Source organism: Haliotis asinina, chromosome 8 (assembly GCF_037392515.1).
Source record: "Haliotis asinina isolate JCU_RB_2024 chromosome 8, JCU_Hal_asi_v2, whole genome shotgun sequence".
Taxonomy (NCBI): domain Eukaryota; kingdom Metazoa; phylum Mollusca; class Gastropoda; order Lepetellida; family Haliotidae; genus Haliotis; species Haliotis asinina.
The window spans coordinates 23,999,240-24,026,498 of record NC_090287.1 but is presented as its reverse complement, the minus strand read 5'-3'; the positions used below and the strand labels follow the sequence as shown (position 1 = coordinate 24,026,498).

At 37.6% G+C, this 27,259-nt stretch overlaps 1 protein-coding gene across 3 annotated transcripts; it reads left to right on the top strand.

Moving 5' to 3' along the window:
- LOC137294995 (aftiphilin-like) lies at positions 1-26,790 on the top strand. 3 transcript variants are annotated; one of them, XM_067826235.1, is made up of 9 exons: positions 1-118; positions 2,683-4,608; positions 4,932-5,086; positions 6,956-7,091; positions 7,408-7,566; positions 8,879-8,936; positions 9,507-9,575; positions 18,469-18,531; positions 21,806-26,790. In XM_067826235.1, the coding sequence occupies exons 2-9, from the start codon at positions 2,725-2,727 to the stop codon at positions 22,021-22,023; spliced, it is 2,742 nt and encodes a 913-aa protein (XP_067682336.1). In that variant the 5' UTR covers positions 1-118; positions 2,683-2,724; the 3' UTR covers positions 22,024-26,790. The 3 variants fall into 3 exon arrangements, 2 of the variants coding, with proteins under 2 accessions (XP_067682336.1, XP_067682337.1); XM_067826236.1 differs by lacking the exon at positions 9,507-9,575; XR_010957553.1 differs by lacking the exons at positions 8,879-8,936; positions 9,507-9,575.
- Positions 26,791-27,259: the final 469 nt, after the last annotated feature.

Sequence of the window (27,259 nt, the reverse complement as noted above, 5' to 3'; positions counted from 1 at the left end):
GCCGAAAGGTGTCGCTTTCTTGAGAAGGGATGATGGGAAATGGCTATGTGGAGGAAGTGGACAGCTGATGTGATGTCTTATCATTAACCCGTCATTATCTGCAATGGGTTAGAACAATGTAAGCGTTTCCTTATTTCTCTGACATTTTTCTCGAGTTCTGCAAAATCTGTAGCTTGTACATATCTGTGAACAATCGAAACGAGCCAAGTATTTACACCTGGTATGAGATCGAGAAACCATTTCGTCTGTCATCCGATTTTCTGAGTAGGTGTGGAACAATATTGATTTGTTTTCTCAGAGCGTACCGCAATGATTCGTGCAAGTATGATTTCCATGAGGACATAAGTTAAAATGTTTATTCATTCAGGTTGATACCGTTACATAACGCATGAAACCATGTTGACATTTCTTCAACATATTTTCGTAATAAGCTTGATACATAGTGAAAAACACTGATCATCTGATGTTTCTCTAGTCTGGTACACTAGGAATTGATGTCGACCGCCCTTCAGAGGTTGGACACTTTTGTTTATTTCTTGAATACACTGATCATGTGCAGTATTCGGGCATAACGTAGTTAAAACGATACACTTCCATGTTTGAGTCATTCAATTTGAGATCAACCATAGACCTATCGGTATCAAGGCTTGCAGTGAATTCGTAGACCAGACTGGTTCGTAGACGTGGAAATCCGGTGGATTCGTAGACGAATTGAGCGGTGGATTCGTAGACGTTAGTAAATTATGTTTGTAAATGTTAGTTTGGCATTGGTATTAATTCTGACATTAGTGCAAACGAAAACTGTTTGAGTTTGGTGAAATAAAACAACATTTTAGGTAAATATGATCGGTGTGTAAAAAAAAACTTGATGAGAGGCGTGCAAATAATATAATAATCTCTGATTTTTCTGAAATAAATACCAAACTACACAATAGGTAACTATGATCAACATTCAACTGCGGAAACAAGCTAACAAGTAGCAGTGGAGAAGAAGAATAGAGTGTGTTGGTCACCGACAAATAATTAACAACACACTTGAATATACACACACTAGTTCACAATTAAAACAACTCACTACTTCCTATTCCCACAGAACTGATCAACTTTCAACTACACGGACACAAACCCAGAAGTAGCACTGGAGAAGGTGGGTGGGTCAACGCCAAAGTAATTAACAAAACGCAATCAAAACAACTCACTAGTTCCTAATTAACATTCACAACAACTAAGTGCAACCGAATGGCTTCAATGAGTTAACAGTGAAAACAGTTTAACTATTTCTTTTTTTTCTTTATTTGTGGAAAACAAAACTAAAAAATATTCACAATATATAAGCCTAGTGGTTTATCAAAATTAATATCTTTGCAGAATAATATCATTCAATTATTTATACACGTCTACAAAATCACCGTCTATGAAACAGCTTGGGTTACGAAATCACCGCGTCTACGAACTGGTTCAGTCTACGAAAACACCGTCTCCCGGTATCAAATGATCAAAATTCAAATACCGGATACCTTGTGTCACGTCAACCTAACCCTAACGCAAACCCTAAATCTTACCCTAACCTAAACCTTACCCAAACCAAAAGTAAACTTGCTTTCAAATGGTAGGTACCATCTATGCCAAACAAATAAATGTCAGATATGTGACGTACAACAGATGTCTCTCACAGATGTGTGTCCCTTCCCATGTCTCGATGCCAGTTTTGCTGCTACATGGAGTTTTGCTTACCACGCTCACTATGACTGAAGGAATATTATTGATGCAAAGAAGTAGTCCTTTAAAGATTGAGCAAATAATAGATCGAAAGATCAGTCTCGCATACATCAGTGTCCACTTGAGAAACCAGTTGATAATCATAAATGCGAAAACATCAAATTAATTTTTGCAAAGTGTGTTTCTTGTTCAAAGTGTGTTTGTCAGATATTGTCAATGTTTGTATGATGAGTTAAGACAAAGTTGCCTTTTATACGTGAATAATGTGTTTTATAATTGTCTGTGCAATTTAATCATGTTGACAATTGTTCTTAAATGTCTGAAAACTCACAAGATGATGCACAACAGAGAGATTTGCACTGTAAAGTATCTTTGATTATCATGATCGTGGAAGTAATTTGTGACTGTTCTGTTTGCATAATTTTACAATTATTGTGTCCCATAATAATCCACATACGTTTTATGGTGGGATTTGTGAGTACAGTTGATTATTGGTTAGCATACTGAGTTCCAGTAGTTGATTGCCATATTGTGACTATGTGAGTGATAACTAGCACTGTCACACTGTCAAACATGTTTTATTTGTAAGAATGTGTTGGATAATAGCAAACTTGCCTTGATACGCCTGCTAAAGTGTGTGTTCACTGATCCTACAAACAGCATATCTACAAACGTTAGCATACTTCATGATTGTTAACTCACAGTATGCTTTCATGTAATCATGGAAAAATTTGCTTCCTGGTGTCGCCATTGATTGTAAACATGAAGATTGTATCAAACATGTCCTTGATGGACACTATAATATTGCAAGTTTTCTGAAAAAAATATTTTGTGAAGAATTATGTCAGTAAGTTCATTTAATCAGATCCATACAATTTGAGACAAATTATGATACATGTCATGAATAATATATGATGTATTGAATTCAATAAATAGTACTTATGATATCATTCTTTATTTCAGAATTATGGCATGACATAAAACGGGTGACTGAAATATTGCAAAATGTCAAACTTCATTCCAATGGTCTCGGCCTCACCGCCACCATTTGATGACCATTCCTTTGGATATGATGATGAGGATGATGACTTTGGCAACTTCACAGGGGCTGGAGATAGTCACGAGTCTTCTCCAGACCCCCTGGAACTACCTCCATTTGAAGCTGACCATTCAGGCTCCCCTGCTGTAGCAAAGGAAAATATGAAAAATAATAATCCTCTATCTGAGCAACAAAGAAGTACAAATACAAATGAAAATGCAAATGGTTTCCATGAACAAGCGGTCAATTCTAGAAATACCTTAGTTAATGGAACTGAAGAAGAATCTGAATTTGCAGATTTTGAGCAATATAATGATAGTCCAGAAATTGATGTTACCTCCAAGAAACCCCACATTGAGAAGTTACCCATTCAACCATCTTGTGAAAATGGACCATTAACAATAAGTAATCATGATGTGAAGGACTTACAATCAAAAGACTCTCTCAATATACAGAGTGAAACCTCTCCTGACAATGGCAGCTGTGATTCCAGATCTCCCACCTGTGATGATAAAGATACAGTACCCACATCAGTTAAAGTTTCACGAGACTCAACAACAGATTCAGGGATGTTCAGCACTGACATCTCGCCTGTACCCAAATCAGAAGATACAGCTGAGTTCTGTGATAAAAGCTGTGAATCTGACAACGATGACACATTCCCTGATTTGCCTAGAGACAAAACAGAATCCACAGATTCACCTGTTTGTGAATTTTATGAACCAAGAACTGCAGTAGATTCAAATGTGATAGCAGATGAAACAAGGACTAGTCTAGGGTTGGATACATGTTCCGCCACGGATGACTGTGTTAGTGAAGGTAGTAAGGAAGAAAACTCATGTCTTAGTCATACCAAGGTAGAGGAGGAGGACACTGTACACAACAAAGATGATCAAACAGTGTCCTACTCGTCCACTGACCAACAGATCTCCCCTCTGGACAGTCGAGATGATTCTCAAGCTCTCTCTGAACAGAATGAAAAGTCTAGTCAGGATGTTTCCTTTGGCCATGTGGAGAGTTCTGGTCAGATTGACGATGAGGATGACTGGGGTGACTTTGACTCAGCAGATGATGGTCTGCAGGACCAGGATGGAAGTATGATTCAGGATCAGGGAGCTCAGATTGAGCAAAATCAGGTAGATGAAGACTGTGTCAATGGGACCAATAGTGCAATCTCAGAAGTACAAGAAGAAGATGCATGTTTGGAAGCCATTGAAGAAGCTTTGAAAGACTCCACAAATACAGGAAGTGTTGATTTGGATGAACCAGATCAGTTGGATGTGGATATTGATGCAGAAATTCCAGAGAACATAACTGGAATTTGTCTTGAAAAGGATGAAACATGTGGCACTTTCCACCTTCAGACAGATTCAGAACAATCCCAGGTAGAATGTTGTGATGTGTCAGATCAAAGGACAGAAAGTGATATTGATTCAAAGGAACACAATGAGTCAAAAGGAGAAAATGTTTGTGCTGATGATGCTTTGGTACCTCGTGATACTCAGGTGGAGGATTCTGAAAGTTTTGTGGCAGACGAGGATGAGTGGAATGCGTTTGGTGAGTTCTCTGAAGCTGCTGGTGATGGTGACAATTGGGCTAATTTCCAATCTACTTCTGATGAGCCTACTGAAACAGAACTCAAACCAACGGGGGATGAAGACTTTGGTGACTTTAACACAGAGGAGGAGGCGACGGAAGAATTTGGTGGTTTTACCTCAGTCAGTGATAAAGACACTGCCGATGATGATGGTGATTGGGCGAACTTTGAGGATTGCAAACCAATCCAGACAGCACAGATTCCAACTAAACTGCCTGTTCCTGGTACAACTGCCTCAGCTTCACATTCCAAGGTAGAACGTTGGTTTATTGTTTTTGTAGTTAGTAAACTTTGAAAGAAAATATACAAATACATAGCTTTTGTGTATATCTGTATGTGTATTTATGTTAACTATTCGAAATGTTACTATTTACTCATTCTATGCCTTTAAACGTTTTATAATTTTACCTTTAAAATGTGGCAATGCGATTATCATTAACTGCAAGATATTGACGTCATTGTGACTACTTGAGCAGTTAATAGTCAGTTTTTATTTGCAGGTTTTTTGGAATATGTTCAGTTATGGATATGATGATCTTAATGGGCAGGAAGTTTCATGTATCCCTATAATTACAGGTGTCTTCAGAGAAGCTAGATCACATCTTGTCCTCGTGCTTCCCGTCCTCAGACTCTGAAGGGATGGAGAATTGCCCATCTCAGCTGGAGGTTCTTATCTCAGCTAGACCAGACAAGGGAACAGTCTCCATGCACATATCCAAAACCACTACAGGGTACGACAGATCCACTTCTATCTTTATGTCAGTTGAATCAAATTGCTGTCGAGAATATATGAGATGTTATTTATTCTGTCCATGAGTGCTGCATTGTTATTCCCTGCCACACGTTTAGCGCAAAGCAGGGGATTTAGTATTAAGAACCGTTCACTGGATTTTCTTCATATTCAGCACCAGGCTTTATCTATTGAAGGCGCAGGGCCCAGTTGATTTTGGTGACCTTCACGTAATTTTCAAGGTCACTGCAACACTTTGAAGATTTCAGAATGTTCACCTGCATGTTTGGCTTGTCAGCAAGATACTCCCAAGAACTTGTCACTGAATTTTTTTCTTCAAGGGAAGATGCAAGGTCCAGTCGGTTTTGATGATCTTTGTGTAATTTCTTTCAAGGTCATAGCAAGCTTTGAAATTACGACCTTCACTTTCATTACTTTTTAAGTTTGTTCTGATAAGTTGCGGTGGCGGATTATGTCACCTTGTTTGTATATTATAGGACCAGTGAAGGTCCTGGGGTAGAAAAGGCATTCAGCAACCCATGCTTGTCATAGAACTTTTAGAAGGCGACTATACTTGTTGTAAGAGGCGAGTAACAGGATCTGGTGGTCAGGCTTGCTGATTTGGTTGACACGTCATCGGTTCCCAGTTGCGCAGATTGATGCTCATGTTGTTGGTGACTGGATTGTCTGGTCCAGACTCGATTATTTACAGACCGCCACCATATAGCTGGAATATTGCTACGTGTGGCGTAAAACTAAACTCACTCACTCTAAGTATAGATTTGTTTTGAAAGGAAAATATTGTACTTAGATCAGTCCTCTCCTTTGTCATCAAAGTCTGTTGATTATTCAGTCTAGTACATCACACTTCTAGCATATTGAGCGATGGACTAGTCTAGTGGTTAAAGTGCAGCTTGAAACTAGACTCACTCACTCACCCACATACTCACTCACTCGCTCACAGAACACATTGAGAATGACAGTCTGGGTTATACTCTCTCCCATACGGACAGGCTTTGTTGAACCTATTTCAGGATTTAATTATTGTGGAATTTTGCTGAAAGTGGCTTTAATCACCCTTTCAGATGCACTCCTTCTCTATTGTATCTTCAATTTGAATTTCGTGCATAAAAATGTGTCCAGTAAAAAGCACAGTGAGCGGGATTCTGTCTTTGCTTGATTATAGTTACCTTTAGTAACAGATGTGTTTGGGATAATGCCACTCATACAATGATGAATGGGTTCCAGGTGCATATTGTAATAGAACGGGATATACAGTCGAGCAACATTATCTCGACATTCATGGGACCAAAAAAAATACTGAAATATCTGAACTACTAGACAACTGACAAGGGCATATCATAATATATCATTATGGCAAGGAAACTATTTGATGTCATTTTATGGGCCCACAGTCACAACAAACTTGACAATCACATGCTAACCAAGTCATCATGGTCATTACACAAAACCCTCATTTGATTCCCAGTATGTTTTGATTTGAAACTATAATCAGTGAGTACTTCCTGATAAATTCCTTCTTGATTTATCCTAATTAAATAAACTCCAACCATACTTGACCATGACAGTCAATGTTGAGTTTCTTGGCAAATAGCGAGTTAGAAGGGTAATTTTGCTTCTTGGGACCATAAAGTTATATCAAGATATCTGAAATATTGTCACCTCCATATTGAGTTAACAGAGTTTGAATAATGATAAATTATGAAGGATTTTACCAGGATCTAGTTATAAGAGTTCAACACAACATTGCTTGACTGTTATGCACTTTATAGTGTATGGTATACTCATGATGATTTGCAAATAGTCTAACAACACCCCCCAATTGATTATGTGATTTGCTTCATTTTAGGAAAGCAAGAGGGCCTGGTGTGGTGTGGCATTCCCTCCGTGATCTGGACAAAACAAGTGCCCTTGTCTACCAGTGGACATCCTCAACTGCTAACAAGCACATGTTTAAAACTCTGCGTATTGACACACAAAATATTGTGAGACTTTGTTTAACACCTTGATCATGTTGATGTGTTCTTTTGTATTAAGCATGATATTAGTAGTATCACAAAACATCTGTAGACATCCTGTTAATGCTTGTCAAAAATGTTTTTCCATTAATGCCTATGTCTTACATGAGCCCATAGGAACAAATCTACTGCTGAAAAGATCTGTGATGTCTGCATTAGCATTTATATCAAGTAATACAAGTGCATGTTAATGATCTTCCCCTCTCCATGCTTAAATGAGTAACTGGTGGTAGTTCAAAATGCAATGGGAAGAAAGGTCATGTAAAGCATTTTCTGTTTTCAGCTCATTGGTCACAAAAAACAATCTGTGCCAATATTTGCATCCAATATTGGTTTACTTGAGCCAATCCGAGGCCCAGTTGATGCAAAACCGCTGCAGCCCAAGCTGAACCCTACTCTGGTTGATCCTGACAAGGTTGACGACAGTGCTGGGGGAGCCCAGGTGAGATAACGAACTTTTCCGCATCTGTGTGTACATGGTATAGGTGCTTCATGTGGTGTCTTTCTCTTATTAATCTCCACTCTCTTGTCAGTTGTTAACACTTGTTCCATGTCACAGTTCACAAATTAAAACTGAAGCCCATTGTTGAAAATTTGTAGAATTTGCATCAATGCTGTATACCTTTTTGTGTTTGATCCCCAAAAAGGACTGAGTATGTTGACCTTATTTGAATTCAAAGGATCTGGTGATAGGTAGATGTAGTTGTTTGTTGCTTGTATAGTGCCTGTGTTTAGAAGGTTACTTTGATAAGTTGTTTATTATGAAAGAAGAAGGCGATGAAATATGTATGATATTTAATGAAGTAATAGTTAATGAGTTTCAAGTAGGTTTATAGTATTTAAACATAAGATTGGTTGTCTGCACTCAGTCAACAACAATAGGTAAAATGTCATACATTTATGTCCCTCACTGAGTTCTGGATTATGGTTTAAGTTACTTGACATCATCTCTTATTGTGGAGTGAACTGGGGTTCTATTTTCATGTTTTTTTTTCAAATCGAATCTGAATTCAGTTCATATTACGGGGATTTGTTTCGTAATTGTATTGGTAATGATAGCATGAATTGAAGTGGAAAGCCATTATTGCATCATTTGAGCTTATAATGCATGGAGGTAAACAAAATACAGGCTGCTTAAACAGAAACATGTGCTAGATCTTGTCAGTAGTTATATTTCAACCATATGAGTAGACATGTAAGAACAGCCTTAGAGGAAGGGAGGTGACTCTGTTTTTCATTTAAAAAGTTTGTTTTGAGATTTTTTCATTGGTGAAGTGTGACTTGTTAAGAGTTTCCCAAGAAAAAGGACTTGTGTCATTTTGTGTTGGTATAAAAATGTTTATGAACTCTATGATTTGTTTGTCTTTCCATCTATTTTCCCTCCCTTGGACACTAACAACATATTGACAAATAAATGACTCTCTCTATATCCACACTGGATATATCTTAGGCCTATATATATCATGCTTATTAGTATTTCTGGAAGTTTTTGCATATATATATATATATAGATAATGTTAGGTCTTTGTTTAACTGTTCAATGACAAAAGTATATGTTTTTTAAGTTTTGTTTTTGTTTTGGGGAATGGTCTTGATTTTTGAAAGGAGATACTAAACAGTGCTACGAATAGACTAGTTTTTTTCTTTCTGAGGATATTAAAATATACATCAATGCAAAAATCTTCACCAGAATTAAAAATACTTACTGTGGTATGTTCTGAGTTAACATGAGTTGTTACTTCCCCTGTTTGCAGGAGCTTCCTCCTGTAGAGTTTGACTGGGATAATAGCGGACTTACAAACCCGCTGACAGGTAGGCTTATCTTTTCTCATCCTCATGAGGAATCGGTTTTGGCTACAAGTAGCATGCACAGCTAATTTTGATTTCTTTATCTTTTGTTAGTTTGGACTTATGTTTGGGGCATTTTGATATTTGTGGACACAGCAGGTTATTCATATTATAAGAGGGAGTTGTTCTGAACAGTTGAAGTAAGACCAGCAATGTCTTTTTAAAGCATGAACTTTGTTGATATAGTGTTCTTTGTACTGACATTACTTGAAATGTATTATGATTGATGCATGAACTGGCTGAAGCATCCACTTCACCTGCTCAGTGAGTGTCACCTTTTAGTTTACCAATCCTTTGTGTATGCTCTATTGTGAAAAGTTGGATTTACCTGTGCATTTTGATGATTATCAAGTTCAGCCTTGTTTGTTTTTGTGGTTTGAAGTTCTGAGTATACATGCTGTGACATATTTGTTGAGTGAAGCATGCAAACATGCATCATCGATATCAGCAGTTACCATGGTTACACATAACAAAAATGGGTCAACTGCCCCCTTATACTAAAACAAACATTTTTTTCTTTCCTGATATTTACAGCAGAAGAAAAGTCCAAGATGAAAGCAGTTAATGGCGAGAACCCAGTCCAACCAATAAACAGTAGCATGTGTACGTTTGCCTTGACACTATCCAAACATCACCATCTTTACATTTCCCATCTTATATATTGCCAGTGCTTCCATTAACATCTGCAACTGAAATGTATCACTTTTCATGTTTTTATTCTGAACAGTCTTGGAGAGAACTTAAAATCCATATTTGAGACTTGGAACATTTCTATGTGATTGAATGTTATGAATTTGTATGGAATGGAAAGTCCTGTGTTGTGAAGTAAAGTATATTTAATGTATTGTTATGTTGATTAGTTCCGTCACATTATGACAAGAGTCAGTGACCGGCTACCAGCCTCTAATTCAACATGATGTAAGTGTATAAATTGTAATTTATATAAACGATGACTGTGAGATTCATCTACGTATTAACAGGAGACAGATAAACGTAGTCCCAAGTCTGGTCTTTTCATTTGTGTTCAGTGAAATCTGGGGTCTCACTGGTTTTCAAGTTAGTGATATGAAATGAAGTGGCTCTGTGATTGTGATACCATCTGGATGTTTGATTGTGTAAGAAAAACAAGTTTTCAGCTTTTACGGTTCATAGATGGCATATTGCTTTATCCTCTAGTCTGGTAAAAGTCAGTCACTGTGACTATAACAGTATCTGTCACCTCAACATACACCACTTTTTAAAGAAGCAGGTTCATGAGAGACTAAAGGAAATATTTTTAATTAATGGTGATAGAAAAGATGAAGCTATCTGAAGTGACATGATTTATTCAGTTATCATCCATGTGGATTTCAGAGCAGAATAAATCTCTGACATATTTTATTTTTGATTGGGCTGACAAAAGTGAATGAGTGACGGTTACCTTTGAGTTTGAATAAAGATTTCATGGGTGACAGTAAAGATGGTGATTCTCATGGATCATCACTCTGGTTTATCTGTTCCAGATTGACTTTCTAGACCACTGTGGTGTGGCTAAAGCAAAGCAGATTTCTCTGAAGTATTGTTCTTCACATTCATTAATCATTCACCAGTGTTTTGCTGAATGCATGACATTGATGTGTACATGTCAGAACATGAAAGGGTCTCAAATATGGCTTTAAGAACTTTCGGTCAGATAGTCCAGAAGAATGACATTGAAAAGTCTGCAGTTTTGGGTTCTTTTAACAACCTCTCCTATCCTTCTGCATGAGTAGCTACATAACCAAATGTTGTCTGGCTTCGGGGACATTAACTTGATTAATACTTACTACAGTCATCCATGGACCCCAAGACTCACGTTATGGCGAGGGATGACTGTATTTCCTTTTGGGAATATACCAGTATACTGTTTCACCTTGGATATATACTGATATAATGTTTCACTTTAGATATATACCAGTTTTCTGTTTCCAATTGGGAATATACTGGTATACGTACCAGGAAATATATTCTCATATATTGCCCTTTTCATAATGCTGATTGTTAAGCAGTGTAACATGTCATGTGTACAAGCTTACACAAACTGCTTTGTTTATGGAATTGATGATTTGGAAATTCAACAATGGAAGCGTTTTATGCTTTTATGTGTCACACCTGTAGCTTAGATCAAAATGGATTGATGTCCTTTGACTAGTAAACACAATGATATACATGTAGTTAGTCATGCTGATAAAATCTGTGCTCACTCAGTGAAACATGAATGTTTTAGAAATAGTTTTCACTCATTACAACAGGGCCTGAAATATATTTAGATCTTTGTAAGTCCATAGGATGCAGGACTCAACTTGAACTGCAGCAAATTAAATACAGAAAGTTTTTTTTGCTAAAAGTGATGTAAAACCTAACTCACTCTGAATGGGATTTTCTTGTGTGAATCGAAATTTAGTGAACTGAGTGATCAGATATGGACTTTCAAAACATGAATTGTAGTTATAATAATCAGATAAGTCATATTTATGTGTTCTTATTTAATTTGTCCTTGTCAGTCCATACTTTTTCATCAAAGTGGATACAGTCTTTATTGTTTTTTAGTTTTTATTCATATAAGGTGTAGCATTTTGTAATCATTAAAACAGTTCAGCCATGCAAATGGGTAGCCCATTTTTATGATATTTGGACCATCAATCCCTCACGCTGAACATGCTGACTGTCATGAAGTATTATCCCAATGTACACCATACAGTATTATCCGTATACAACACATACATCAGTTCTGGATGTTGTTACATAAAAGGCCCTTAAATGTTTCCATAGGACTAACATGGGATTCACAAATGGGTTACAGGTATAAATATTTATCACCTCGTTACAGGCATCGCTGCCAGTAGGGATTCTTGGTCCTACCTGTGAAGGTTAGAATACTGGCCTGACACAATATTGGTTGTGCAGATCGATGCTGATGCTGTTGATCACTGGATCGTTTGGGCTAGACTCGGTCATTTACAGGTTGACGCTATATACAGTGTAGGAAAGAAAAATAAAATCTAGCCTGTCTACAGGACTGGCTGGTCTTTTTTTTAACCAAAATCTACCCTGTCCTCCAGATATAAACAGAACACCATTTCAAGACTGGAAACTGGTTTGTTTTATTTTAAGCTATCATTTAATATGCACACACAGAACTTAGACGGATTTATTAAGTCTCACTTAGATGAATCATCTGGTTACTCCGATGTTATTGCAAACATATCTCATTGATTTCGTTTATTTTATCTGTTTGATTCTAGTATCCTTTGACATCTATCTATCTATCTATCTATCTATCTATCTATCTATCTATCTATCTATCTATCTATCTATCTATCTATCTATCTATCTATCTATCTCATTGGTTTGCTAAAACTGACCTGACATGAGGACGGATTAGATCTTTTTAACCTGTCCTCCACAGAATTCTCCCGTCTAGGACGTTGGGATGGGCTATCTTTCCTACACTGCTATATAGCTAGTATTTTGCGGAGAGCAGTGTGAAACTAAAGTCATAAATGGTCCCTCTAAAGCTGTGCTTGTCATTAGAAGCAACTTAGCATGGTCAGTTGAATGGAAGTCAACCCTGGCAATGTGGATTGTTTCTCAAATAAATCACATAATTGTTTGGTTCAGGCTCACATTTTTACAGATTGGCTTTTGCCAGGGGATCCTGTGCCATGATTGGTCCAAACAATTTACTGGGTTTTAAATATTGGCATAACACACCAGAACACATTATTGCAGTTTGGTGTCCAAAAATATGTCTCGACACCATCCACATAATGTTACCGAAGATTTTAGTAAAAAACTTATTGTTGTCTGTATATATAATGGTACTGAGTCAGAAATTTGCTGTCCTTTCCCATACTTAAAAGCAAACTAGTCACTGAAGACATTTCGAAGTTGTTTCTTTAGTTACAAGATTGTCAATAAATTAATGCATGTCACACAATTTTAGTTATTTTATTGGATTGGGAAGCACTGTTAGAAATGGCTTGGGTGATTTGTTTCTTTATAATGCATGAAGTATATATGAGTATATATATATAGATACGAGATATGAGATGTTGTTAAGCAAGGTGGATCTTTCACAAGCATCATGCTGCATGATGTAAAATGTGTCATATTGAGGCTATTTGTGATACAGTGTATTTCTTCATAGCTCCAGGTCAGTACATGCCGTATTTGCTTATTATACTTTATAAATATCACATTTACTCAATTAATTACAAAACTGGGACTACAAGAAACGCATAACAATCACTTAAAACCCAATGGGTTTTTGATACCTTACTTACATTACTCAATTAACTAAATTGGCTTGCGTATGATACGTTGTGGCACCCAAACTTCACAACAGCATAAGCAAATGGTAGGCGATGCCTGTGTATACATATACTATTATGGCCGTAGCCACTGTCCGGGTTTTACTCTAATAGTCACATGACTTCCAGATTGAGTATTTAGAAATGGCTGCCAAATATTTGGCAATGTGACAATTACTAAAAATGTTTAGCCTATTGAGATACATTTATATTTATATATTTAGAATAATCAAGTACCCAATAAGAAACTCTTTGTAAAAGTACTCTATTCTTTTAATTAGTGGGAGTGTACAAAATGCTGGTTGCTCCTTAAAAATGTAATTACTCATGCATAAACAGATATGGGAGTAAATACCCAGTTGCTTGAAAAATTATCAGGAGCTATGGTTATTAATGTCAGAAACTTGAAATAGTTGGTATAATCTCTGAATTTTGTAATATCTTGATGTTGTGATGCAAAGTCAGTATTACTGGAACATGCGACTAAATAACAAGGGATAAATATCACCTGAACACATCATTTAAAATTTATTCCACCCATCTGGATTCTGAAGAAAATATAGTTTTTCCAGATAATTGTTACTCATGGGAAAGTGGAAATTGTAAATAAATCATCCTACCAACTTTAACATTCACTGAAAAGCATTGTGATTCTTAAAGGGCTTTGCATGTTTGTGTTTTTTGCCTATATCAGTACAAAATGTCTCGTCTTTTCTTTGTTTTGTCCAAAGTCCTGTCTGCTTACACAACCTTGCACCTTTCGTTTCCACTCTCACAAATGTTTACTAATCTATTGATATGAACAAGATTTTCATTCCTTAAATTTTCTTTTATTATGCTTTGCATGCTAAATGGTCTTTGAAGTTAAGGGATGATTGGTATTATTTTTCCTTATCCTGACTCATGCTTAATTGCTTACTCTCCTCTTCCTGGCGAAGGTAATGGAATACCTGAAAAACCTTGAAGTTCTCTTCTAAAAGAAGCGGACGTAAAATCACACTTGCCAAAGTATTACCTCCCTTTTCCCACGCACATGATCAGCTGACCGCCATGCTACTTCACTGTCTCCCTATCGCCCGATGAGGGCGGCTAGACACACCTGGGGTCCCATACACGTCGATAAGTCTTTCATTTTTTTTAGTTTTTGTAACTAAATTTGTGCTGTATACGGTTTTTGGCTTGGATATATTTGTTATTATTTATACAATTTGGTATTTATTGTGTCTATTTCTAACACGTATTTCGTCAACTGAGATTTAGTTTTCAGTGCATATTACGTCGAAGTCGTCATCTGCAAGATCATCACAGAATCATCCCTTGCTGATAAAGAAGTCATTCGGGTGGAGATAGTCCCCTTAGAAGAACGTCAGTATTTTGACAAGTCTCCGTTAATGATACGGAGTGAAGACACCATGCATCGGACATCGGCAACTAGATCGACACCGGCGGCATCTTTAACACCTCAGAACACATCTCATCTACAACATGCATCGCAGATGTCGACTGCATTCACGGGCATCGTAGACAACTCTTCAACACAGTAGACAAAGCACACACCGCATGCATTTGACGCAGGCGTCTTCATGCAACAATTTACATCGCAGATGATGAACCTCATGGAACGAAGATTGGAAGAGGAAAGATGACTGCACTCGTCAACAATGTTGACTGCAAATCAGTGAGAGCATTCATCTAGACCGGCACTCACGTCTGAGGATGAAGAGGAGGTACTTGCACGCACACACTTCAGAAGATCCAGGTCCCGATCATCAGATCGCAGCACAGACAAGGATGTACCCACACCGAGTGAGTGCACTCACACGTGCTTGCGTGTGTGCACTCGTGGATGGACTCATCAGCGGAGAAGGTCTCCTTCAGTCTCCCCTACATATGCAGTCATCCTCCCCTTCGGACTTAGACTCACGCAGTCAGGATCGTCGGCGATCTATGAATTCGTCTTTCTCTAGGAAGAATGAAGTTAGACATCAGCGTGAATTATCACCGGAGGAAGTCTTATTTTCGGAAATCACATCATGGATCACAGACAGTTTAAACCTGGCTTCCCCAACTAAGGATACCAATGAGCTCAACACATACAAGATGAAGAATGACGACACTGATACGTTCACATTTCTGCCGATACCTCCTGCATCTACAATACCTGAGACTTTGTCTGCAGCATTCAAGTCAGCAGCCAAGTTTCAACAGCAACATGTGATGCATTTTAACGCACATTGTTTCCATTTTCATAATATGAACGCCTGAGGTCGACAGGCTATAAAGTCATCAACCCAGCTCGTAGTAGATTTTACAAGGTGGAAGACTGGCGCAACTGGACACTACTACGAGGCAAACCTTTTTTGGATTAGCTTGATCTAGAGCCATCAACGAGACTCTCATCGTTTAGCAATCCAGTAAATGAGGAAGAGAGGATGATCCTGTCGGCACTCGTTACAAAGAAGGATCAGGAGTTTATGTCTGATCATCTACCTTCTACCACTGCGGGAATTAATCTACTTCATAGGCAGGGGCTCCTGTCCGTCACCTAATGGAGTGAAAACTTCACAAAGCCCTTGTATCAAGCCCCATGGTCTGCACCTATGGTATTGGATGGAAGGATTGAAGGGGTAGCAAGATCGGTTACTCAAGATTCAAGGTAAGTTATGAAGATAAAATCCATCGACAGCATAGATCTACAAGATGTGTACCTGCATATCCCGATACATTGAGAATCGAGAAAATATTTATGTTTCCTTTTCAATGGCCAACATTATCAACGGACAGTCCTACGGTTTGGAATATCTTCAGGCCCATGGCTATTTACATGGATAACCAAGCCCATCGTCAATTATCTACACCTCAGGGGGCTACGCAGTGCTTTTTATCTGGACGACAGGATACAAGCGCAAAAAGTCAACTCTGACTACAATTAGACTTCATGATCAGGCGACTAACACAGGCTACTAAATCACCTAAAGTCGGAATTGGAACCTCAACAAGATATCAAATTCCTCAGGATTCGTTTCATCACTATGTTGAATCAGATTGTAGTTCCGGAGGACCAGTGGGTCAAGATTCAAGAAATGATAACGCAAGCTCTACTCTCTCTCTCACTAATACTTCGACAATGGCAGTGTCTACTAGGCCTCCTCACGTCAGCGCACGATATGACTAGAAGAGGAAGACTGCAGTTGCGTCCCTTACAACGATTCTTGAATTGTCATCTCAACAACAGAGGACAGATTAGGCTTCCAGACAGTCTGAAGCCATTTCTGATGTGGTGGACTCGCTGATCGAATGTCTGCACAGAAACCTATATGTTAAAACCGTTATTCAACAACCACCTTTACGTAGACGTATCTCTACAAGGATGGGGAGCTCATCTGGAAATCAAGGTAGCAGCAGGAATCTGGAACAAAGAGGAACAGGCTCTTCACATCAACCAGCTGGAAATGAAAGCGGTCATTCATGCCATCCACCACTGGTCGACAGCATTGAGAAACAAGTTATTAATGATACACACGGACACACAACTCAACAGTAGCATTTTACATAAACAAACTAAATCTAAATATCTAGATCTAAATATTGTACTCGAACATCTCACAAGTGATGCATATGAACCACTTGATCGAACTTCAGTTGAAATGTTGACTCAAAAGACGCTATTTTTACTTGCCTTGGCTACAGCCGCAAGAATATCAGAAATTCATGCTCTAGACTTTAATTGAACGAGCCTTGACACAAGTCACCGGGAAACAGCTCATATAGTTTTAAGGTGGGATTTCACAGCAAAGAATCAATTGCCAGGTCAAATGGATAGACAGTTCCATATACCGGCTTTGTCCTCAATCTTAGGACGGTATGATACACAAGAGTTATCATTATGTCCAGTTAGAGCACTGAAAATATACATTGCACGTACCAAGTCTAGAAGACAACGGTTCAAGCGCCTGTTTATCCCTATATCTACTGTGACACCCATGGAAGTATCCTGCAACACTACCTCTGTCTGTATCAGAGCTGTTATACTCAGAGCATGTAAAGCAGCAGGATTAGACCCTCCACGAGCCTCTAACCCACATGAAGTCAGAGCTCTAGCCTCTACATTAGTGCTACATGGTAATTGCTCGCTATCTACTATTATGGAAGGCTGTTTTTGGAAGTCAGATACAGTATTCGCCAACCACTATCTGTGAGACATAGCCACGGAGGACGTCAATGGCATTCATCAGATTGGACCACTTGTCATTGCTCAGCAACTAACAGTTCCCTGACGACGCTGACTTAACTCACCCTATTTATCACATGACTTGTGGAAGCCAGACGCTCTGCGGAGTATTTTGGTGGTACTTTTATGCACACATCATGAACAGACTAGCATAATTGATTATAACCTTATATTCATTATGAAGATATTTGAACATGGAGAAAGGTTGCAACTAGTTTCGATTGTTATATTGTGATATTTAGTTGCATCGGAAACTAACAAGACACTAGCTATATTAGTGTCATCACATACCAGTCACCAAAACCTTTTTTCGACTGGATGTGACTCCCCACAAAATCTACAACGAATATGAGAAGAATAAGACTGAATTATCGTTACAAGTTCCCATTAGGGGGGAAATTATTGGATGAAATTTACACCTGACGGCAGAATCTAGCGTGGCTTGACCCACCGCCGTTTCTGTCGGATTCTGTAAGCAATTAAGCATGAGTCAGGATAAGGAAAAATATGTAATTTATTGAATAAAATTGATATTTTATACTTATCCTGACTCATGGCGAAAGCCCCCCCAGCCGCCTCTCACAGGCACGCTGAATTCTCGCATTTTCGTGTCAGGCGATTACAGGAGAGAGTGAAGTAGCATGGCGGTCAGCTCACCATGTGCGCAGGAAAAGGGAGGTAATACTTGGGTGAGTGTAATTTTATGTCCGCTTCTATTAGAAGGGAACTTCAAGGGATTTCAGGTGTTCGACTACCTTCGCCAGGAAGAGGAGAGTAAGCAATTAAGCAAGAGTCAGGATAAGTATAAAATATCAATTTTATTCAGAAAATTACATTTCTATATGTCTTCCATTAATTTGAAATGCATAGGTTTCAATTGGCAAGGCTTGTTTAATGTGAAAAGTAAATGTGTGTTTCTGTTGTTACGTTTCAGCAAAGACGCTAGATTTGGATTTTCTGTCAGTGCAAGAGACAGAGAATGTGAACAAGAACACTGGTGAGTTACCTCCCATATCATGTTTATGTCCATGTTTGTGAGCTCCTCAACATGTGATAACTTTGTTATCAGTCTGGAGTGTGCAGTCAGTCATTATATGCCAACCAGAAATGTGGTGGCATATATATTTTTGAGTGTATGTCTTTGGGAATGCATTTCTAGACTAGTTACCCAGAGAAATATTTTGTTTGTTTTAGTTGGTTCAAGGGGGCATGATAATTGAAAAGCTACCAGTTTTGCTCTTTACATTCAGATAATATAAATTACATGACAGTTGACATTGAAATTGACAAATTAAAGATAATTTTGCCATTGGAAGAATATTGAACATCACGACAGATAGCATTTTCATGTAAATAAAATATCAAAGAGTTTGGATACTGTGGTTTGTCGTCACATTGATGCAATGCGATGTAACAGTAGGAGCACTTAATTTTGTTAAGTAGCTATTTCCGTTTATATTGCTTCTTATCATACTGCAATCATGTCAATCATAAACATGATTTCACCAATGATGTTACCTGGATGACCCAACTGCAAACCAGGAAATGGGATGCAATGGAGTAGCTTACTGTAGGAGGCTGTACGAGGCAATGGCATCTGACATGCGCCGTGACGTCGGTTTCATTGTGACATAATGCCAAAATGTTCGATTACGAGGGGGCAGACTAGAATGGTGCAGTGACGCCAAGGCATTGTGATGCAACGCAAAAACAGCATATTATCCTCTGATAAAGTACTGTCGGTGCCTTTGATCTTTGAATGAATAATGAAAGTAAACAATTGACTTTTAAGAGAACGTTTTTCACAAATTACTTTTTAAATAGGTATGCTTGAATTATAAGTAATAACTAATTGTCCATAAAACAGAGAAAACAGGAGTTTATACTATGCTCAGTGATTTGGCTGCATATAATGATTAGTTTACTATATTTAATATACACAGCAATCACCTACACGTCTTTAGGTTTACCACTGCATCACTGAGAATATGTCAAGAACCTTTGAAATTTATTCTTAAGTTTTAGACACTGCACATGTATGACACCATTGAAATAGTGTTGTGTGCAGCTGGTGTGCACAGCTGTTGCAAGCACTTTCTTTACTAACCATGTGCCATTTATCCATGACTAACCACATGCTAACTCATCCATGACAACCCAATACCATCTCTTCCTTGCATAACCACAAACTACCTCCCCGATGACTAACCATGTTCTAACACTATCTACCTGCTTTCTCCCACCCTGCCTTCAAGATGAATGGGACTGGGGTAAGATAATTCAACTGTGCTCTACATAACCCTTGTTACACCTTTTGTAGAGGACTGTGTTGTTTCTGCTGTCACCATTCACCATGTCTTATTCAGAGTCCATCCTTTTTATTTATCTGCTCAAAAATAGCAAACCTCTTCTTACAAAACATTGTATGTCATTTTTCTGTGTTTGCATGTTATTTCTTTCTTGTTAATGGATACAATTAGGTAATTTTAGTCTGATATGAATCTCATAGTGACTATTATGCCTGGCTCTGAACCTTGAATTATGTTTCCAGGTTTATCAGTTTTGTGTTTGCATGTTTTTTGTCTGGAGTTTGCATGAGTTTGTGAATCTTATTGTAAGGGATTAAGTCTGGGTTTGAACCTTGGATTATGTTCCCAGCTTTGTCATCAATATGCCAGTACCCATGGGTTCCACCAATGTCATTAACAGCTATGACCATTAGCACTTGAGGCCTTCCTTATATACTATTGAAGCAGTGTAAAAACATCTTACACAGGATTAAGACAATATCAGATTGATTATTATTTCATTCCTATTCCTTAGAATTGAATATGGTATGAATGACTCTGAAAATACCTAAATCTCATTACTTTCAATGTGGCACTACTGTATCAAAATAATCTACAGTCACAAGCTACCAGATGTCAGGTACATCTAAACATATTGTTGCGCATAAAATGCATGTGGAGTAATGTCCTATGAATGTAATGTCTGTAGTATAGGAATTATTCACACACATTTGCTCAGTGTGAATTGCCATGGAAAGGCAATCTCTTGTTGGATAACACCAAGAGCCCATCCCTGCAAGGAAGTGTCACTTGACAAGACCCCTTGGTGCCACTTGGTTAGATCTGACTGGACCCCATTGAAGTGTCAGTTGATTAGACCCCACTGAAGTGTCACTTAAGTAGACAACACTGAAGTGTCACGTGATTAGACCCCACTGAAGTATCACTGGATTAGACATGAGTAGACCCCACTGAAGTGTCAGATGATTAGACCCTGCTTAAGTGTCATTGAATCAGACCCTGCTGAAGTGTTGATTATACTTGGCGGAACTGACATTCTATCTGCTTGATATTCATGGTGTTTTGGTTTTAAGACCGAAAGTTTGTCATGTTAGTTTACAACTGTTTTTATTTCAATTTCTTATATCGGGTTTACTTGTTTTGCTTCTGTTGTGCCTTGGTTGAAATTTTGATGGTTATTATGTATTTTAATAGGTTATTTTATTTAAAGTTAACTTCCCCTTGTCCTGTACTTACTTGTTTGTGCATGTCATTAAGGGTTTCTTAATCATGTATATGCAGTGGACTTCCTTAATGCTGGTGCATGTTTGTGTTTGTCAGTTCCCCTTTGTACTGTCTTGTACAGGATACTATCAATCCCTATTGTCCCATGTATAAACACATCGACTCAGTTGCTGCTTGATCTTGAGATGCATCTAGATGATGCTGACCAAACAGTGGAAATTGGTGTGTAAGAGAAATTCTGTTGCCAGTTATCATGGTTACGCTAGAAACAGGATGAAACAGGTGCAGGAAATGGCTTCAGTGAGTCTATGAAAAGATTGGAGAGAATGCATTGGGTCAAGGCTCAGTTCTGTCTTCAGCACTGTGACTGTTATAGCCTATTAAAATTCTACTCTATGATAAGAAAAGCTTAAATTTAATTGTGGGAGCAATTGCAATAAAAAAATAAACTATTTAAAGAAACCATTGCCATGAAATACTAGTCAGTGTTGAAACATCTTCTGAAAACTGTTTCACTGTGTCATAATGAACTAATTTTCCCATTTTCCTTTAAAAAAATCTAAAGCAGGCATTGAGATGATTAATGTACTAAATGTTCAAGTTGCAATCTGTATCATACCAGTTTCAGAAGAAGCGAGAAGGGTTCATCCCATGTGATCAGTTCTGTCATATAGGACAAATGACTGTCATTTTCATTGACATGTCACAGTTCTGAATGTTGTTCTCTGTATGTTTCAGTGTTCCAGTCAGAGATCCTGGATGCACCCCGGTCATCAGTGAAGTCTTTGCCCCCCTTGGAAGATGTCCTAAAGAACATGAAGGTGACAACCACAACAAAGCGGCGCCGAGAGGAGCATCTCTCAGAGGAGGCGGGACGGATAATAGACTCACTGCCTATCCTCTCCTTTATGACATCCAAAGTTCTCATGTTCCCTCTTAGACAGGCTGATGATTAGTCCATAGCTTGTAGGTAGGGATTAGTACTGGTACACTAACAACAGACACTGAGATCAGAGTATCACCGAGCTCACCACCTGTCTGTAATTGATATTTAACAAAGCAACAGGACAAGGAGGCAAGCAGAGAGCTTTACCTTTCAGAAGTGTATGGGAAATACACATTTTGTAATCATAAGCTTGCTTCAGCGGACAAGGCCAGGATGACATCTTTTGTATGTGTCTACTCAGATTTGACAGTTTGTGTCAAGCCTGTTTTTAGTTTGGAACTGTCAGTTATGGAAGTGTGAGCTAACACCATCATTTGTGTGCATTACAACAGCACTTAAAAATGTGGCATTGTTTTGCTGATGTTTTGTTTAGGATGTGTTTGTTATAGTATCAGTCTCATTAGAGTTAAATATTTTGCTTCAGTTGGACACATACCCTCTGTTAAGATCTGACAAACCCTCCTCTATTTGTCCAAATTCAGTGAACTTTGTAAGTGTTTAAAATTCTAATTACTTGGTTTGAACCAGTGAAGCATCTGATCCATATCTAGAAATAGTCACCTGATATGGAAGGTGAAAGTGGCTATGTTTGGTCCCCATTTCTTGAGCCTATATTGGAGAATGGCAGTTTTATCATCATAGCGCTAAGATCACTTTGTGCAAGTAGACCCTGGGCCTAGATTTTCGAAGTTCTCTTAGCTCAGATGGTCATAAATTAATGTTAATGATAGGCACTTAAGAGTATCTTAGTGCTAAGGGAGCATCAAAAATCTAGGCCCTGATCTTTAGAGAGTGAGTTGTATGCCATCTGATTGAAATGTCTGATTTTAATGAGATTGGTAACCGAATATTAAATTGGTCCGCTCAGAATTCTGATGTTTGTTTACCAGTATTATCTTCATTCATTAAGGTAATCCATCAATATTCTTTATTCAGTCTTGTGTATTCAGTAGTGCCATGTACGATTAAGGTCATGTACATCAGAGGCAATAAGAATGGCTTAGTTTAAGTGGAATTCATTCTGTAAACTCTATGGTTATAGGTTGCACTGAGTCATTTATAGCACACCCCACTGTCAGCTCAGCACTGTAGGAGTGCAGTATTTAGGTGGTAATGAACTTTGTCATATTATGAAGCATTTAAGCAACCACCTTTCATTTTGCAAGACATCTGGCAACTTGCAAAGATAAAACAGTTGGCTATCACATTATATTGTCTCTGAAGTCTGGTTTTAGTTGAGCAGTGATGCTTCCCATGTGATCATGGTGACTTGTATGTTATTGAGTGACTGTATAGTTTTGTTTGACTGACGCACAATTACATGTATTAGTGTCAGCGAATATCTTACTTTTGAAGTCACCTTTATTATGTTTTCTTTGATTGTGGCTTAAAATTGCAACCCTTTCTAAATGGAATTATTTCAAAGAACTTGTTAACGAAGTACAGATCGCTGGAGTATGTATGAGATGAAAAGTAACACTGTAACCTGTCATGGGGTAGAATTGCTGCATATTACCCATTTGTGTCTAGATATATATGCAGGTCTATTGACTGAATTGATCTGTCATCCACCAATCATGAAAAATGGAGTCTTGTTCATTCAAGGACCTTCTCCCTAATTGTCCTTTGCAAGTTGACCCTACAGTTATATTCAGGTTTGTTGGTCTGCCCTTTAGACTAGGTCAGGGGTATTAGGGTAACCTGTACATTGCTCTGTTGTACTTTGTCCAACAGGATTCCACTTGATCTTCCTTCTCATGGATCAAGGACCAATGGGTTGTTTTCACAGATAGCTTTTTGACAGAGTATTATATAAACCCAGAACCAACTTATGAAGAGAATAAGTTTGCAGTCATATCTTATTGGTGCACATATCTTCAAAATATTTGGTACAAATTATGATTGAAATTAACCTGAGATTTTTTGTTACGTGGGAGATGTCCAGTATCTGGGTCTGATACTGACCATGTATGTATAGAGATAACAGGGACTGCGTTGTTAGAGGTTGTTACTGGTGAGAGAGGCATGAATGAGGAAACGAAACTGTGATTATAAACATCTATATGGTATGTGCAATGTGATGTATATAATGTGATTTCCTCTCTTTTGATATTGTGGTAGAGTTGTACAGTATTCTGAAAACCCTGTAAACAGTATCTTCTCCATCTTAAGTGCTATAGTGGATATTGTAACAACATATAAAGCCAAATTATATCTAAATGAAGACCATCAGCTAATATTTAGACCCGTGGTTTGTTAAATATTTCATTAATCATACTTTCTGTTATTATCATATGCTATTTTATTGTGTTCAGTTCCAAACATGATTTCATTCCAGTTTCATGTCTTAACATCCCCCATGATGATATATACCTGTGCAGTTGTATTGCATTATTATCAGATTTGTTCTTTAATCAAAACGGAAGTGTTAGAATATGATCCGTCATGTTAGGTTCATCTAACTGTAAGCAGTAAGTGTGTACAATGAACACTGAGGAGAAAGAGTGTCTTACTGTTATACTTTCAATAGAGTTCGTATTAAGTTGGTTCACAGTGGTTCATGTTAGCATACTTCTTTATTTTGGTAATTTCACTTTTTCTTGATCAGTAAGACTTCATGCAGTGTTTTTCTGAAATACAGCCTAATAGGTCAACCTCTACTGCAGGATAGTTTGTGTGTTTCATCTTAGTTACTGCATATTATCTGTTCTTCACCTAAAATATTCTCAAATGATAGAAATAATTTTTCAAAGGAAAAATGTGCAACGATTAAATTAATTCATCATTTTTTTATTACTTGTAAGAATATATTTTGGCAAATGTTATGTCAGTATAATATTTGGACCAGTATGAACTTGACCAAAGGGTTCTGTAAATTTAGTTGTTTTGGAACTTTGCCAAAGGGAAATGAAGTTGTTGTTTCAAGGTAAACCTTGTTAACTAAGCATTTTGAAATCATATTTCCTTTCTTATTTAATCTAAGTACAAATCTAACATGAAATAAATCTAATGTGAAATATTTGCTGTGGAATGTTCAGGGGGTTTGATAATGAAAGATTATGCACAACTATCGTGCTTCTTTCTTGATTTTAGACTGGTCACACAACAAGATTATTTGTTATGAGAAATGTTTTGAGTCCAAGCAAGAGCACTAGAGGGTCTTAGAATCGTCCAGATTAAGTGGTGTTAGTGGTTATGGATCAGCTGTGGCACTCACTGAGCTTTAGTTTGATCCCTGGACCCACAGCAAGCTGACCAGGTACTGCTGCAGGGTCTGTTAATATTATTTATTGGTTGTTTTAGTATTAGTTTGTTATATGTTCAGTCTGCTTGGTTGTGACTTCAAATGCTTTTGGATTATTTTATTGTATTTTTTGTTGTTAATTACAGGCTAAATTCTATCCCATAATGGGTAGATATTAAAGTGTTTTCTAAGTCCATAGGCTATTTATTTGTTTGCTGATATCGACCAGTGTTCGACTACTCAACTAAAGGATGGTGAATGTAGATTGACCACACATCTGTGCATTCCTATTGTAGGCTTTCTGAACACGGCTAAGTAGATGGGTGTTGGTATTCATTGCACTGTTGAAGGTGGTAGGGTTGCAGAGTTATGTGTTTGTCATAGAGTTAACCCTGGTGTGTTTCTCCATAGCCTTGAACAATCCCATAGTTGGAAAGTTATGTTTACACTACAGATTCACCCATTTAGGCCACACTGTTTTAATGGTCTCAAATGTTTATCAAGCTTGTTCAGTTAACCATTTCATTATTTTTCAAATGATTAGAAACATGTCAGTTTTCTTTTTAAATTGACAGAAAGTTTAAAAATGCTAAATCTGATACATGTTTTTCTATCAATACATGAATACTTCTGTATTAGGAATATTTGCAGTGGTCAGAGAATACCAGCAAGCTGTGTCAGTTATATGTAAATACTGTTTTTTTCTGTGAATTATTGTCCTATTTTCTGAAGCCACTTTTGAGTAAGCAATTAAGTTCCTAAATTTCGTTTGTTTGGGGGTTGGAAATGCTTCTTTTTTGTTGATTGGTATGTTAACTGAAAAGTACAAGACAGTGTGGCCTCAGTAACTGAGAAGTGAAACGTTAACTTATATGGTAAATTTGGGAATTTCAGAGCAATACGTCCAACATACACACCTGTTGGTGTTGATATTGTGATTTTGATGGTCCTCAAATTTTTGTACTGCACTACATGTTCTTCGTGTCAGAAAATATTTCTAAAGTGACCTCATTATCATAGATTAGGAATAGTTGTTGTATTTGGATGTAACGTGCAGAACCTTATATTTTGATGAGTGATTGTAATTTTTTCTCCATAAAGCCCACCTTTTCGCTATGCAGTTGTAGTGTTGACCTGTAACCTGTCCAGTACAAGACTCAATCATTATGCATGATGTATATTATATCAGAATTTTACTGTCATTCTATTCAAAGCAATCTATTTCAAAACAATTCTGTCACAGTGTCAGTAACCTCAGTAATATGAAACATGTATTTTCAAATATACCATGCATAGTTGTATATAGTCTGTTATATCTTGAGAATTCTCATCACTAAGAAGCAACATATGCTTTATTCAGAGACATTCATATCTGTTTGTGAAAGACTATTTTTGACAGTATGGATGCCAATATGTCCAATGTTTACTCGTCGCTCCTTCAGCCATGGTGTAGAGAAACTTGTTTATGGACGTCCCGTCAGCAGTGGTGACTTGTCAGATAGGGATTGCAGTCAAATAAAGCATTATTGTATACAGGTGTTTTGGTGTTTATTATGTGCTCGACTTGTAACATATGGAAGGGTAACAATAGATCGATGAACAACTTCTTTATTGCTTTGAGAGCTGAGAAGCAAGTCATCACTTGCTTGTACAGTGTCAGAACTTTCACTGAAACATCTCTCTCAGCGATAAAGAAGTTGTTCATCAATATAAAGTGAAACAAAATATCCTTCCTTACTGCTCTAACTTCTAATGCCTCTCAAAGAAGTAATGTATCATATTTCCATACAATCCAATTCCTTATAAAACCTCCCTGAAAGAGTTTGTTAACAAGTGGAATAACGTTGCATGTGGACATCATATACGTTTGTTGACTGCAGCATACTTGCTTGGGCAAGGCGTGTTGCGTCACACAGACATCGTAAAATATTGAATAAGTGACATTGTTTACAATTATTCATCGACAACAACACATGTTCTTAACTGTCTGAAACCCCAAGGC